The 14,482-nt window shown below is 45.0% G+C and overlaps 1 protein-coding gene across 3 annotated transcripts in view; it reads left to right on the top strand.

The window, feature by feature from the left end:
* The first annotated feature begins 313 nt into the window (after positions 1-313).
* The window catches only part of Slc1a4 (solute carrier family 1 member 4), a 31,524-nt gene continuing 17,355 nt past the window's right edge, over positions 314-14,482 (top strand). The window contains exons 1-3 of one of the 3 annotated variants that reach the window (XM_070004514.1): positions 314-578; positions 844-1,634; positions 14,142-14,184. In XM_070004514.1, coding sequence (XP_069860615.1) covers positions 1,120-1,634; positions 14,142-14,184 — 558 coding nt within the window. In that variant the 5' untranslated portion in view covers positions 314-578; positions 844-1,119. Of the gene's footprint in view, positions 579-821; positions 1,635-14,141; positions 14,185-14,482 lie in introns of those variants that run through there. The other 2 variants (XM_070004515.1, XM_070004517.1) reach the window with 2 other exon arrangements.

The raw sequence follows: 14,482 nt of genomic DNA, 5'->3' as shown, positions 1-14,482 counted from the left end.
ACCTGGGAGGCGTCCGCGCGGAGCCCCGGGGCTGAAGAGGTTAACACCGAGCGGCCGTGTCGCTGAGGTTACGTGGCAGAAACGCAAAGGCGGCTGGTGGCGTGACGGCTCTGTGTCGTCTAGCAGGGCTTTGTGTCCCGGCCCCGCAGGCCGCGGGCCCGCGCCCGGCCAGGCGCGGATCGGGCGGCCGCGAGCTCCGTCCCTTACGCTGGCACCCCGGCCCTTTATGAGCACGTGATAAAGCCTGGCTCCTCCCCCGCCCCCCACCACCAGCCTGCTTTTGTCTCCACCAGCGGCCTGCGCCGGGCATCATGACGTCCTTTACCGCCCGAAAGCCACCGGCGCCCGGGAGACCCGGATCTTCCGCAGGGAGACGGGGCGGGCGGGCAGCCCTGAGCACCCCCCACCCCGCATCCCGCGACCGGCCACGACGGGTGGGGGCGGGGACACCCAGCCTGGAGGGTCTTCCTCTCCTTCCTCAGCCCCCCCTGGGTAAAGAATGTCTCGGCGTTCCACCTTTTCCCGGACCCCAACTGGCCCCACAGGCCCCCGTGGGTGCCACGAAAACCCAGCCTCCGGTCAGACAGCCGCCGGCTTCCGTTAGCAGGCTTGGGCCGGGTGTGTGTGGGGGGGGTGGGGGGCAGCACGCCCCGCGGCCCCAGACAGGCCCTCGCGGGACACCGGGGGCGGGGCTCGCGGCGGCGGGATTCCCCTGTTCTGATTGGTCAGAGCCCTTGGGGGCGGGGCTACAGGGGCGGAGGGGCGGGCTCGGGCTGCCCTGGCTGGCTCGCTCCTGCCCAGTCTGAGCCCGGCCGCGCGCCTCCCGAGTTGCATCATCTCCAGCTCGGGGCTCCTCGGAGGAAGCTAGGCGCGGCACGATCCACTCTGCTCGGGGCTCCGACCCACGTTCCAACACTTCTCCTTGCCCTGTCTCGATCCTGCTCCTGCGCCGGCCTGAAGACCCCCCGGGGTGTGTGTGGAGCGGGAGGTGCTTTCTACCCGAACCTGCGAGACGAGGCTCTCAGACACCGTTAGCTCCGACGTCCATTCATTGGCAGTCTGTCTTTCCTCAGACCCCAAGTCCTCTGACTCCTCCAGCTTGGAGCAGCGGACAACGCCATGGAGAAGAGTAGAGAGACCAACGGCTATCAGGGCGGCGCGCAGCCGGGGCCCGGCGTCCCCGGGACCACTGCGGGACTCGCGCAGCGCTTCGCCGGCTTCCTGCGGCGCAACGCGCTGGTGCTGCTCACCGTGTCTGGGGTGCTCGTGGGCGCGGGCATGGGCGCCGCCCTCCGCGAGCTCAAGCTCAGTCGCACGCAGATCACCTACCTGGCCTTCCCGGGGGAGATGCTGCTCCGCATGCTGCGCATGATCATCCTGCCGCTGGTGGTCTGCAGCCTGGTGTCGGGCGCCGCCTCTCTGGACGCCAGCTCCCTCGGGCGTCTGGGCGGCATCGCCGTCGCCTACTTTGGGCTCACCACGCTGAGTGCCTCGGCGCTCGCCGTCGCTTTGGCGTTCATCATCAAGCCAGGGTCGGGCGCGCAGGTTCTTCAGTCCAGCGACTTGGGGCTGGAGGAATCGGGGCCTCCAGCGGTCCCCAAAGAGACGGTGGACTCTTTCCTTGACCTGGTCAGGTAATGCTCTTCACCTTGCCAAAGGTGTAGTGGGAGACACCAGCTTTCTAATGCCCTTCCATTGGTACTCAGGCACGCAGGTATCCTGAAGTTATCCTTAATAGGCTGCAGGTGGCTTTTGACATTTTTTCCCCCTTTCAGTATCAAAACAATGCCTGCAGGGTTGCATGCTGACCACGGTTTGCCTAGAGCTTAGGCGCACAATGTCAAAGAGCAGGGGCCACATCTTTTAGCTAGAGGCAGTCTTAGCTGTTAGGGGTGTGGATGTTAGGGAAGTCTAACATCCCATCCGTACTTTACTCCTTACATTCCCTATCCCGTTGCCCTCACCAGTTAAAAAAAAAAAGTTGGCACCAATCAACCCAACATTTTCACACGCATGCACACACACACACCATTTCCTCCTCACTATTTATTACATTTTACTGGGTCATGGGCTTGCAATCTGTGGCTTTCTCTAATTTAGCCCAGGGGCTCGAAGGAAGATGGTAGTGTTTTAAAAGTTGCCCATGGATCCAAGGATAATAAACCTGGAGTTAATTGTGTGAGGCCTATTTCCCAGAAACACGCCTCTCCTGAGTGTCAAAGGGCTGTGCTTGTGGGAAAGTAGGCAGAGACATATCTTAGCTTTGCTTGCTTTTTGTGACTCTTAGAAGTTGCATTTTATCCCTTCATATGGTATCATGTAGTTTCCAAAGTCGCTACTCTCATAGTTTCTTCATTCATCCAGTGTTCTTAGATGGGGAAACTGCAGCCTGCAGGAGTTTTCTGATCCATCCAGGCTCATTTGAAATGACAGGAGGCCAGCTGGTTCCCACTCCAGCTTTCTGCTAATTCTAGATTCTGAACTTGGAGATAGGCATTGTCTTAAGTCACTGAGGCTTGTGCAAAGCACCAAACTTGACAGAGTGAGTTGTCTTTCTTCTCTTTCCATTTCTCCATCTGGAGAATATGACAGCTATTTGCCACTTTTAAAGAAATTGTTCATCTAAAATAGCAAGAAAAATCCCGGACACCTTTATGGGGGTGGGGGGGGTTGGGGAACTGAAGAAACTAAAAACTAATGAGTCCCAAAAGTTCTTGCCAAAAGGGTAGGTTAGGATGGCCTACCCTTTTCAGACTTTGAGAGTATCACAACTTTTGTTTCCTGTCTGGTAGCTTAATATTTGGGGACTTTGAAAGTTTGAGAACTTTTAGGTAGGTACTGAAAAAAATCTAAAATTGAGAGCAACTTTGGCTTATTACCTTCATTTAATTCAGCTCTTGCAGGAAGAGAGACAAATGCGGGATCTAAGGATTCTTTTTTGCAGGATTCTGTGGCCTATGGAGGGAGTATGCTGGTCAACTCCTGCTGCTGGTAACTCCCAGGGAGCCTTAATAATGTTCTACTAACTCCAAAAGAGGGACTGGACAAAATAATGGAAGGTAGGGGCTGAGGTAGAAATATCTCATATAAAGCCCCCCAAAGGATTTGTTTCTTGATTGTGGTTTTACATTCAAGCTCTGTCAGCTCCTGCTTCTGAAGTGAATGGTGACCCAGTGTCACAGCTTAGCAGTCAGGGTGGATGTAACTTTCTAGTGACTTATGCCACACTTGCCTAGGATAGCAGAGAGCAGCTTTGTCCTGGCTTGTTAGGAAAGGTAATATTTCATCATGCTTCCCACAGCCAACTTCATTTAATCCAGCTGCTTCAGGATAAAGGCAGGATAGGTGACATGATTCTATGTTACATTTGAGGAAAATGAGATTAAGACTTATCAAAAGAGTGACTGGGAGAAATTTTCTGCTTTACAGATCAGGGTTCTTGTTGCTCCTGCTACAGTAATGAGGTCACATTCCTAGTATACTGTTAGGAATGTTTGCTTTGAGGTGAAAGAGGACCCAGGTCAGCTACCGCTAGGCTGGGGTCGTTGCCACTTTATCCCTGCCAGGCACTGAGACTGGACCCCTTAAGTGAAGGTAAGTGCCAGTGCACCTATTTAGATTTGGTTGCCTCTTGAGCAGCTGGTGACAGGAAACCAGGGTCACCTGTAAATGCCCTTGGGACTAGAGATTCTCTGGGCCAATTTTTTTTAAAAAACATTCCTGCAGCAAAACTTCATGTGACTTCTGGGCATGTTTTTTGGCAAAGGCAGGGCCAGACCATTCTATCTGTGTGCATGTGAATGAAACCATACCACCAGTACATACCTCTAGACCCTCACCTGGTAACCACCCTGTACTCAAACAGCTAGAAGAGTGAGAAAGCTTTTGATGAGTTGGCATAGTTGCTGCCAAGGCTTTGTGCTCAAGTCCATGCCCTTTCCTGATGGTAGCTGCCTTAGAACCCCATGGGGTCTCTGTGATTGCTAAGTTACCTTTTTTAAAAATTGCTTTATTGGGAAGTGGTGCTGTGGCTCAAGTGGTAGAGCGCTCGCCTTGAGCTGAAGAGCACAGGGACAGTGCCCAAGCCCAGAGTTCAAGCCCCACAACAGACCAAAAAAATTGCTTTATTGTTATTATAAAGATGATGTACAGAGGGGTTACAGTTCCATAAGTCAGGTAAAGAGTACATTTCTTTTTGGACAATGACACTCCTTCCCTGGCTCTCTCCCAGTTTTTCCCTCCTAACCCCACCCACAAGTTACATCATTCATAGTGTGTAGTGAGTACCACTGCTGCATTTGTTCACCAATTGTTCCTCCCTTTCCTCCCTCTAACCCTCTCAAAGACAAATGAACAAACAAAGACAAACAGAAAAGAAAACAAACATCCACCATGAAAAAAACCTCTTGTTTCCATTTCCTGGAGTTCATTTCGATAAATACTATATGATCAGATGCAAGTTTTACCTTTTAAAGATGGGACTAGATAGGGTAATAGGTATCCATTGCATGTGTTAATGAGTTTTTAGTTTTAATTCAAAATGTTATTGGTGAATGGTATGATTTTCCAACACATAATGGACCACAACTAACAAAGTAGAATGATGAATTGGAATAAGGAACTGCTATTAGAAGCAATGTTAGGTGCAGCTGACCTGTGGAAGAGATTCAGTCTTCTGAGCAGCCCAAGGCGCTCTCTATGGGAATCTGAAAGGCTACAGAACTTTGTGAATTATGTGTGACCTATGTGACTGGCTTGTGACTTACCCCAAATGAAATGGGTTATCAGTAAACTAATCAAGGTAGAATTTGGGGCATTCCCTTATTTTTCCCTTGTTTCTGTTTGGGTTTCTTTTTTTGGAGGGGGGGGCATTAGGGGACTATATAGCTCAGGCTATTCTCAAACTGATCTTCCTGCCTCAGCCTCCTGAAAGTTGGAACTGCATGTGTAAGCTGCCATGAACAGCCATTGTAAACATGGGCATAATTTTTCCACTCCTCAGTTTCCTTATCTTTATCATGGAAGTATCTACCTTATAGGATTGAACCCAGGCCCTCATGCATAGGATTGTTTTGAGAGTAAATGTATTATGTCTGCCACACCTTTAGAACAGAGCTAGACCACAGCACACTTGGCGATATTTTTTCCAGTTCACGTGGACTGTTGGGGACCACCTGTAATAACTGTGAATACATGGGGAACTGCATGGTGTATGGAGAGGCAAACAGTGATTAACAGAATCACTCTGTGGACAATAAATGGAGGAAAGTTATCGCAGAAGAGACTTTCTGAAATGGCCAGAAATCCACACGGGTTCCTGTTTACCATCTCCCAAATTGACCTCAGTTGTTTTAGCTATAAATTGAAGGGATTAAAACAACTGTTTTCTAACATTCCTGGGGGTGGGGAAGGTAGTTTTCAATTGGAGAAACAGATGCTCCTGATTACAAAGAAGGAGGCAGGGAAGAACCGCACCTGGCCTAGCGCTACTCTCTTGCAGTTGAGCAGCAGGGAAGGGTGCTGCCAATTATTTGGTAGACACAATTAGGATTTAGTCTGTCACCTAGTTCTCTGGGCATTTTCCCCTTTTCTAAATAGGAAATGCTTGAGAAAGAGGTGATTAATTTACTAGCCTGCTCAAGTTTTGGCACAAATGTGTGTGTTGCCTGTCAACCACAAAGAAATTATCTCTTTCTTTTTTTTTTTTTTTTTTTTTTTTTTTGTCGGTCGTGGGGCTTGAACTCTGGGCCTGGGCGCTGTCCCTCAGCTCTTCAGCTCAAGGCGAGCGCTCTACCACTTGAGCTACAGCGCCACTTCCGGTTTTCTGGTGGTTTATTGAAGATAGAAGTCTCACGGTCTCTCCTGCCCGGGCTGGCTTTGAACCGCGATCCTCAGATCTCAGCCTCCTGAGTAGCTAGGATTACAGGCGTGAGCCACCAGCGCCCGGCTATCTCTTGATTTAGTATAAAAAAATCTGTTGGAGGGGCTGGGAAGGTGGCTCAGTGGTAGAGCGCTTGCCTTGCATGCCTGAGGCCCTGGGTTCAATTCCCCAGCACAACGTAAGCAAAAAGAAAAAAAGCCGGAAGTGGCCCTATGGCTCAAGTGGTAGAGCGCTAGCCTTGAGCTGAAGAGCTGAGGGACAGCGCCCAGGCCCAGAGTTCAGGCCCCATGACCAGACCCAATAAATAAATAAATAAATAGAAAAATCTGTTGGAGGCAGGGATCCAGCATTAACTAGGAATTGCATAGTCAAGGAAGTGAATTGTGAATAATTTCTCTGAGATAGTGACCATGACAAGTCACTTTAACTATGCCTATGACTCACTTCCACAAGTAACACAAAAACTCTTAGCACATCTAACAGAGATCCAAATTTAACCGAGGTTTCTCTGCCTAACTAGACACTGGTTAGGGGTTAGGAAGGAACAGAATCTTGAAATTAGAAACAAAACCAAACAATAGAGGTTTTAACTCTTGCCTACTCCTTCTACTACCCAGGTGAATAGGTGAGTAACACTGAAAAGGAGTATCCGCAAGGGAGGCTGACTGGACTCTGAATGAGAGCAGGTACTAAAACCAGCACCTGGGTTTAAATCTTAGCTCTACCATTTCACTAGCTGTGGATGAGTCATTTAGCCTTCTTGTGCTTTAGTTTCCATATCTTTAAAATGAGACTAAAAGTAATGCCTATTACTAGAATTCGATTGAGGACTGTAAGTTTGCTCTAAAGCACGCTAGTGTGTCCCAGCCTTGGAGAGAGGCAGGGCAGGTCTCCCTTAGCTTGTTCACTCTATCACTTGAGCCATAGAACCATTTCTAGCTTTGTTTGATGGTTAATTGGAGAAGAGTGTCACAGACTTTCCTACTGGACTGGCTTTGAACTGCAATCCTCAGCTCTTAGCCTCTTAAGTAGGCAAGGATTACAGGTATGAGTCACCTGTACTGACTCACCTTGCTTTTTTCCAAAGTCCCCTGGGATTCAACTCCAACCCTTTTGGCTGACACAGTACACATATTACCACCACCATCAACATGAGTGTGAGCTGCTACCCCCAGCTCTTCCTTGCCTTTCAGCCTTGTAGGAAGTACCAAGATCTAAAGGAAGATTCCCCAGCTAACTGGCTCTGAAACAATAAACACTATGGTTAATAAATATTTATCAGGTATGCATACCATGCCATATCCTGTTCTGGAGTCTTTGAGATTTTCATAGGTTTAGTAATGCATTTTTGAACTTAAAGGAAACAACTTTTGAAACAAAGAAACCATACCTAAGCAAAAGTACACTATAGCATTCTTCAAATACAGGGCAGGAAAATACATACCTCCCTTGACAATAGCATCAGAGGAGCAAACAGCCCCAGATGTATACAGAATAAATGTTTTTGAAGTTTTTCGCACTGAGCTGTGGTAATCTGGACAATACCTGCAACTGAGCTCTACGTTTTTGGGCCCAGCCATGACTCATACTTGTCTTACTGTTTTATTCTTACAGTACTGAAATGGAAAGTCTTGTCCATTCCCTCTGTCCTAGTTTGGTCTGACTTGAATTTGGGGATTTAGGAATATAGTCTTGACATTTTCACATGACTTTTACTTTGACTCGCAATAAGAAATAGGTTATTCAGTATAGATCTACACACATATACGCCTCACCCTTACGTATACGAAGTAAAACAAGTTTCACCATAAAGTATTATTTTTCATTCTGCCTAATATGTTTGGTCTTCTATAAAATACTGTTACAGCCAATAAACTGTGGCTCGAGATATAGCTCAGAGGTAGTAAAAGCCCTGGGTATGATCTCCATCCTTGGGGAAAAGGAAAGCTAACAAATTGATTTTATGGACTACTCATATGTGAGACATTTTGGTCTAATGCATATGTGACATAATTCAAGTAAACTTCCCAGGACTAAGCAGCAAAAAGAAGAGATATTTTCAAACATGAATAAATTGAAGAACTCTCAGGTTTAAACCACACTAATGAGTCCAGCACCCGTGGCTCTCACCTATAATCCTATCTACTCAGAAGGCTGAGGTCTGAGAATCACACTTTGGAGCTAGCCTGAGTAGACAGCGAGCGAAAAGCTGGAAGTAGAGGTTAAGCTCAAGTGGGAGAATGCCAGCCATGAGTGGAAAAGCTGAGGAGGAGTGCAAGTCCCTGAGTTCAAGCCACAGTGCTAGCCAAAAGAAAAGGAAAACACCTTAAGGAGACTGAAGGATTAACAAAGGTGAGTCTGTGAAGGCCACTTGGTCCTGATTTTCAGACTGAATCTCACAACTACACATATGTGTGTCCAGTGGGAATACAGACAAGCCATATGTGGCTGTTTAAATTTAATTATTAAATGTAAATGAAGTTAAAGATTCCTTTCCTCGGTGGCACCTGCCTCATTTCAGCTTCTACATAGCCACATGGCTACCACTATAATGCAAGTACCTTTCTGTTGAACCAGATTGAGCTAGATGAAGATGGATGGACCAATGTCAATAACCCTGTGCCTTGGGATCTCCTACACTAAATGAGGAATTGCCTCTAGTATCCCTCCCAGCTTAATTTTCCTTTTGAAAGCCCACCAAGTTTCTGTGTAAGTGTGAGCAGTTGGGAAATGTGCTCAAAGACAGAACTCTGGGTAACAGCACTTCTTACCTTCCCGGCAGCTGATCCTGGAGTAAGGGTAAGCCAGGCTTTTTTTACTGTATCTGTGTTGGAAAGCCAAAGGAGAGTTAGAGATGCTTTGGGAGTACCTGAGCAATAGCTTATTGCCCCCTAGATGAAGTAGAATTCAGTACAGTGGGTTCTGCACACTAAAGGCATATTTTTTTGAGGGGGGACTGTATCTTGCCCCTATCTACCAAGATGTGAACTATTCTGCCATGCCTTCATCATGATGTACTGAACCCTCTGAACACTGGCATAGTGAAAGCTAGCTAGCACACCTTTCTGGGGAGTGAAAATTGTGTTGTAATTTTTTTTTCTTTTCCTCATATGTACTAGGGGTTGACCTTCTGGCCTTGAATTCTAGCAGGTGCTTTACTGCTCCAGCTTTTCTGCTTTTGCTATTTTCTGAATAGGGTTTTGAGTATGTGCCTAGGCTGATTTGGACCATGATGTACCTCTGGGCTATTGACTGAGATGGGCGTCTCATGTTTATCCCAGGGCTGCCCTGGAACTGTGATCTTCCTAAGCTCAAACTCTCAGATAGCTAGGATTAGAAGCATGAACCACCACACACCCAGCTTCTTTTTTTAAAGCAGTTTTGATTAATGAATATTCAATAAGAAGCATACGCATTAGGTATAGTTCAGTCAGTTCGAGAAATGGGCAACTCAACTCATAAGACCACAACCACTGAACATTGCTTTCTCTACCCATCCCTCCACAGCAGTATCAGGTGATGGTATGCTTTTTATCACTGTCAATTACATTTTCTAGAGTTTCAGTTTTCTTTGGCTTCTTTTGCTCAGCACAGTGATGTTTAGGTGATCCATGTCACTGTGTATATCAGTAAATGGTTCCTTTTTCTTAACAAGTAGTATTCTGTTATATAGAATCATCACAATCCGATTTATCACATAAAACTTTCATAGATAAATGCTTGCTTAGTTAATCATCTATAGACATTTGGGTTAGGGGCTATTCTGCCTAGAGCTCTCTTTTCAGGACACTTTCATTTTTCTTGGGTGGAGATGCTAGTTCATATGAAACATGTATGTTTAACTTGATCAGGAACTGCCAAAATCATTGTGTTTTAGGAGCTTAATTTTTTCTGGTAGGAGTTACCCTTTCTCTTGCAGTATTGCCTGTACCCCTGTTTTCATTGGAGCTTATAGATGATCTGAAGAGAGATCTGGGGTTAGGGCTATTCTGTGTGAGATGGTATCAGATTAGTGATAAAGAGACCAGGATGGACCCAAAGATTTAAAGAGTGTTGTGTTCTTTAGAAGAGAATACATTTCCAAATAGTGAGAAAGCCTGTACATGCATGCATCAAGGAAGCAGCTAATCCCTGATGAGTATGAGGTATTGATGAGAAAATCATTCCCCTTGAGGAAGGTAGGGGTTTTCTAACTTGGCTATTTCTTGACCTTTCCTGTCCTCACAGAGAAAACCGTGTGGCCAGATGGGACTGGCAATACTGAGAGTTGACAAGTGTTGGTGTAGAACAGGGAAACTTTGGCATGGGGCTCTTTCTGCTTCTGACAGCTCTGGCAAATAGAAATGAGATTCTAAACCTAGCCCAAAAGATTGAGATGGGCAAGAAGGTTGCTTTGCAATGGAAATAATAGGCAAATGTCTGTTACTACTTACCTCTCTACCAAAGCCTAGACAATGCAAGATGCTACCTTTTTTTTTTAGAAGCAAATTTACCCATGATGATAATCAAATTTCTGATCATGATTTTTACACAATTTAACACTGTTTTCTGCTTACATGCAGGCTTGTATTTGCTGCTATTCTTGTCAACATATGTTAGCATATGTTAAAAAGCAATTCAGGTGCCCAAGACCAGTAATCTCAGGCAATGCTGTATTTTAGTCTTTAAATTCTGGCTATCCTAGAGAGCACCCTGAATGCTAATGAAGTGTTTGTGCATCTCCTCAGTCCTAGTGGCTGGTTTGTTAGCAATCTACTGCTGTATAACAAATTCCTACAAAGGTTGTAGTTTATAGTCCACCATTCATTTATCTTAGAGTTGTCTGTAGTCAGGAGTTTTGGTATTCTGCTCTGAAGTCTCTTACGGAGTTTCAATCAAGGGGTCAGCCAGGGCTAGGGTCTCATCTGAAAATTGTACTGGGGAAGATTCATTTTAGCGATCATGTGATTGTTGACAGAAGTCAGTTCTTTGAAGTTTGGACTGGGAACCTTGGTTGCAAGTTGGTTTAGGGCTGGAGGCTACCTGCAATTCTTGATATATGGGCTTTTCCAATAGCGGCTTGCTTCACTAAAGTATGCAAGTCCAGAAGACAATTGGGAGAGTCTACTAGAAGGTAGAGTCATGGAAAGAACATCTTTTCATCGTTAGTGCATTCTATTTGTTAGAAACAAGTCAGAAGGCCTACCAGCATTCAAGGAAAGTATCACACAAGTAAGTGAAAATAGGAAGTCATTTTAGATTCTATCTGCCATTAAATTACAACCATACCTACCTACATCTGAAACCCAATATGCTACACATAGTTGCCTGCTAAATGAGCAGTCCAGCCACAGAAGAATCTAAGGACAGGTCTAGCACAATACATAAAAGACAGTCCTGAGTTGTTTGCTCTTCCAGAGTTCTTATAGGAGGTATATAGAACAAATGGACTGTTAGTTAGAATACAACTCGTATATAAAGACTGTCTTCCTACATAGCTCCTGACCTAAAGAAAGAACAAAAAACTTGGCATGAATAGATTTTGGATTCACTCAATTCTATTGCCCTCCTTTATAACAAGTCCTTTATAAAATCCATTCTAAAATGAATCCATAAATAGAATTTACCTACATATATAAGTTCAATGCATCAGAAGGGCATAACTAATATAAAAGACCAAAGAAAATAATTCTAATGAAGCATGCTTCAATTTTTAAGTGCTCTAAATTAAAACAAAGAAATTGGATTCTAGTTGGTTTTTGTTTTGTTGGGGTTTTTTTGTCTTTTCTTTTTTGGTACTGGGAATCAAACCCAGGATATTGCACTTGCTAAGCAAGCACTTTGCCACTGAGCTACTTTCCAGCCCTGGATTCTTGGCCTTAAATCTTAAATCTATAATCACTGATAGCTGGACATGGTGACACATGCCTATAATCCTAGCACTTAAGAGACAGAGACAGAGGCCTCTGCCTCTAAACAAAAGAATGAGTGTGTGAGTGAGTGAATGAATAAATGAGGGTTGAGGATGTAGCTTAGTTGGAAAGTGTTTGCCTCACATATGTGAGGCTCTGAGTTCTATTCCAGTACCACAACCCCTACACCCACATACGCCATATGCACTCACACATGTGTGCGCGTGCGTGCGTACGCGCGCACACACACACACACACACACACACACACACACACACACACACACACACACACACACACACACACACACACACACACACACACACACACACACACACACACACACACACACACCTGCCAATGAGTTAGCTATAATATACTGATGCTTGGGAAGGAGGTGTGGTGGTAAGTACTAACGGTATGATTTTCTAGAAAGATGAACAATTCTTAGAAACTTTTTCTTTTCTTTTCTTTTCTTTTTTTTTTGTCGGTTGTGGGGCCTGAACTCTGGCCCTGGGCACTGTCCCTCAGCTCTTCAGCTCAAGGCTAGCACTCTACCCCTTGAGCCACAGTACCACTTATAGTTTTTTCTGCTTATGTGGTATTGAGGAATCGAACCCAGGGCCTCATGCATGCGAGACAAGCACTCTACCACTGAGCCACCTTCCCAGCCCCTTGGGAACTTTCTGAACAAAGCAAATCATCATCCCATAATTTACATTGAAATGGCATTCCTGGAAAAGTCAGTGCAAGTTCAAATTGTAATCCCCTCTTCCCCAAAAAAAGTCCCAAAGCTGGGGACTGGTGGTTCACACTTGTCATCCTAGCCATTCAGGAGGCTGAGATATAAGGATTGTAGTTTGAAGCCAGCGTAGGCATGAAAGTCTGTGAGACTCTTATCACCTGTTAACTACTAAAAAGTTGGAAGTGGAGTTGTGGCTCAAGTGGTAGAGTGCTAGCCTTGAGCAAAGAAGCTCAGGGACAGCGCCCAGGCCCTGAGTATAAGCCCCAGGACCAGTACACACACACACACACTTATGTTGGAGTTAGTTCAAGTTCAGGTAACTATAAATAAGGTCTTTAAGACATGTCATGCAGGACATTGGGACCATAAAGACTTTGAGAAAATTCACCGTACAGGACTTTGCTGTACTTGTGGAGACAAATGTCTCAGACCTGTCTCTTCCCCTCTCCCCTACTCTTCCTCTAATTCCAGAAGTGGCTCTCAATTATTGCAATAGTAACTCTTGTTTGGGCAGAAGTAGTAGCTTGGGGCCCTGAGTTGAATCCCTAGCACCACAATAAACTTGAATTCCAAGTTTAACCTGGAAGTGATTAAAGGAAAACAAGGCAGTTACTAAGTTTGGCTGGACCCAGTTAAAACTTTTTTTTTTTTTTTGATCTCTGATACTGCTTTCTTCACCACAGGTGCTGGCTGGGGCTGCAGGCCTGAGGTGCCCGCTCAGCCTTCTGAGGGTTAGGCCGGGCAGCCTCCCTGTGGGGATTGGGGGGGCGGGGGCAATTAAATCTTTATGAAGAAAAAAGAGAAGCATTGGGAGAAGAGTATAAAAATGATGCACTCAAAAAGCTGATCAACAAAAACATGTATATATACACAATGGAATTCTATGCCTCCATCAGAAAGAATGACATTGCCCCATTTGTTAGGAAATGGAAAGACTTGGAAAAAATTATATTAAGTGAAGTAAGCCAGGCCCAAAGAAACAGGTCCCATGATTTCCCTTATTTGCAATAACTAGTATATGTCTGAGACAAGCAGAAACGGTCAGATAAGTTGATGTTAGACAAAATGAACCCCAACATAAGGACTCAAATGTTTTTTCTTTCTTGCTATTGTTTCTAACATATTTATAAGATGATTTCTTTGCTGCTTTGTATGTCCCTCCCCCACGGTATAACCCCTGTTTTCACTGTATTTGATGTTGGTATAATTTGGGGAGGGGAAGTGAAAAAAACAAATTGTTTAAATAGGGATACAGGTGGACTCATTGCAACAATGAGACGTACAAGATGTTATGTTGAAAAACAAACTTTACAACTTTGGCGCTGGGGGTGGGGGGAATGGGAAGGGATAGTAAAGGGAAACAAAGGAGGAGGCAACAATGCTTGGTAAGAAATGTACTCAGTACCTTGCTCGTGTAATTGTAACCTCTCTGTACGGTATTTTCACAATAAAAAAAATGCTGATTAAGAGGAGCAGTTGAGGTACATTTTGAGTACTTAGGTCAAGCAAGGACCGAAGTGTCTGCTGGGAAGTAGGAGATATCACATGGAGTTAGGCATAGCAAAGCAAAATATTGGTAAACTGGGTTTTAAGAGTACTGATGAAAGATTTTGTTTTCCTACAGAAATCTGTTTCCCTCCAATCTTGTGGTCGCAGCTTTCCGCACGGTAAGGCATTATACTTTGCCAAATATATGAAACTTTAATGGGGGGAGGGAGAATATATAAATTACTGCTATAGTTACATAAGATAGAATAGGGAAGATCAAATTGTTAACCAAACTTGATAACCTTGGCACAGATTTCTATAGATGAACACCTGGGATAAAATAAAAACAAGACCAAAAAACAAAAACAAAAAACCCAAAACTTTCTAAAGTGTTCTAAAGACTCACCTATAGTCATTCTCTAGAGATACCCCTTATCAACATTTTGTGTGCATTCTTAGCTGTTTTCTCTTACATGT

Source organism: Dipodomys merriami, unplaced genomic scaffold (assembly GCF_024711535.1).
Source record: "Dipodomys merriami isolate MVZ:Mamm:240054 unplaced genomic scaffold, mDipMer1.0.p SCAF_63, whole genome shotgun sequence".
Lineage (NCBI taxonomy): Eukaryota > Metazoa > Chordata > Mammalia > Rodentia > Heteromyidae > Dipodomys > Dipodomys merriami.
Note: the sequence above shows the minus strand (reverse complement) of the source record. Positions and strands in the feature narration are given on the sequence as shown.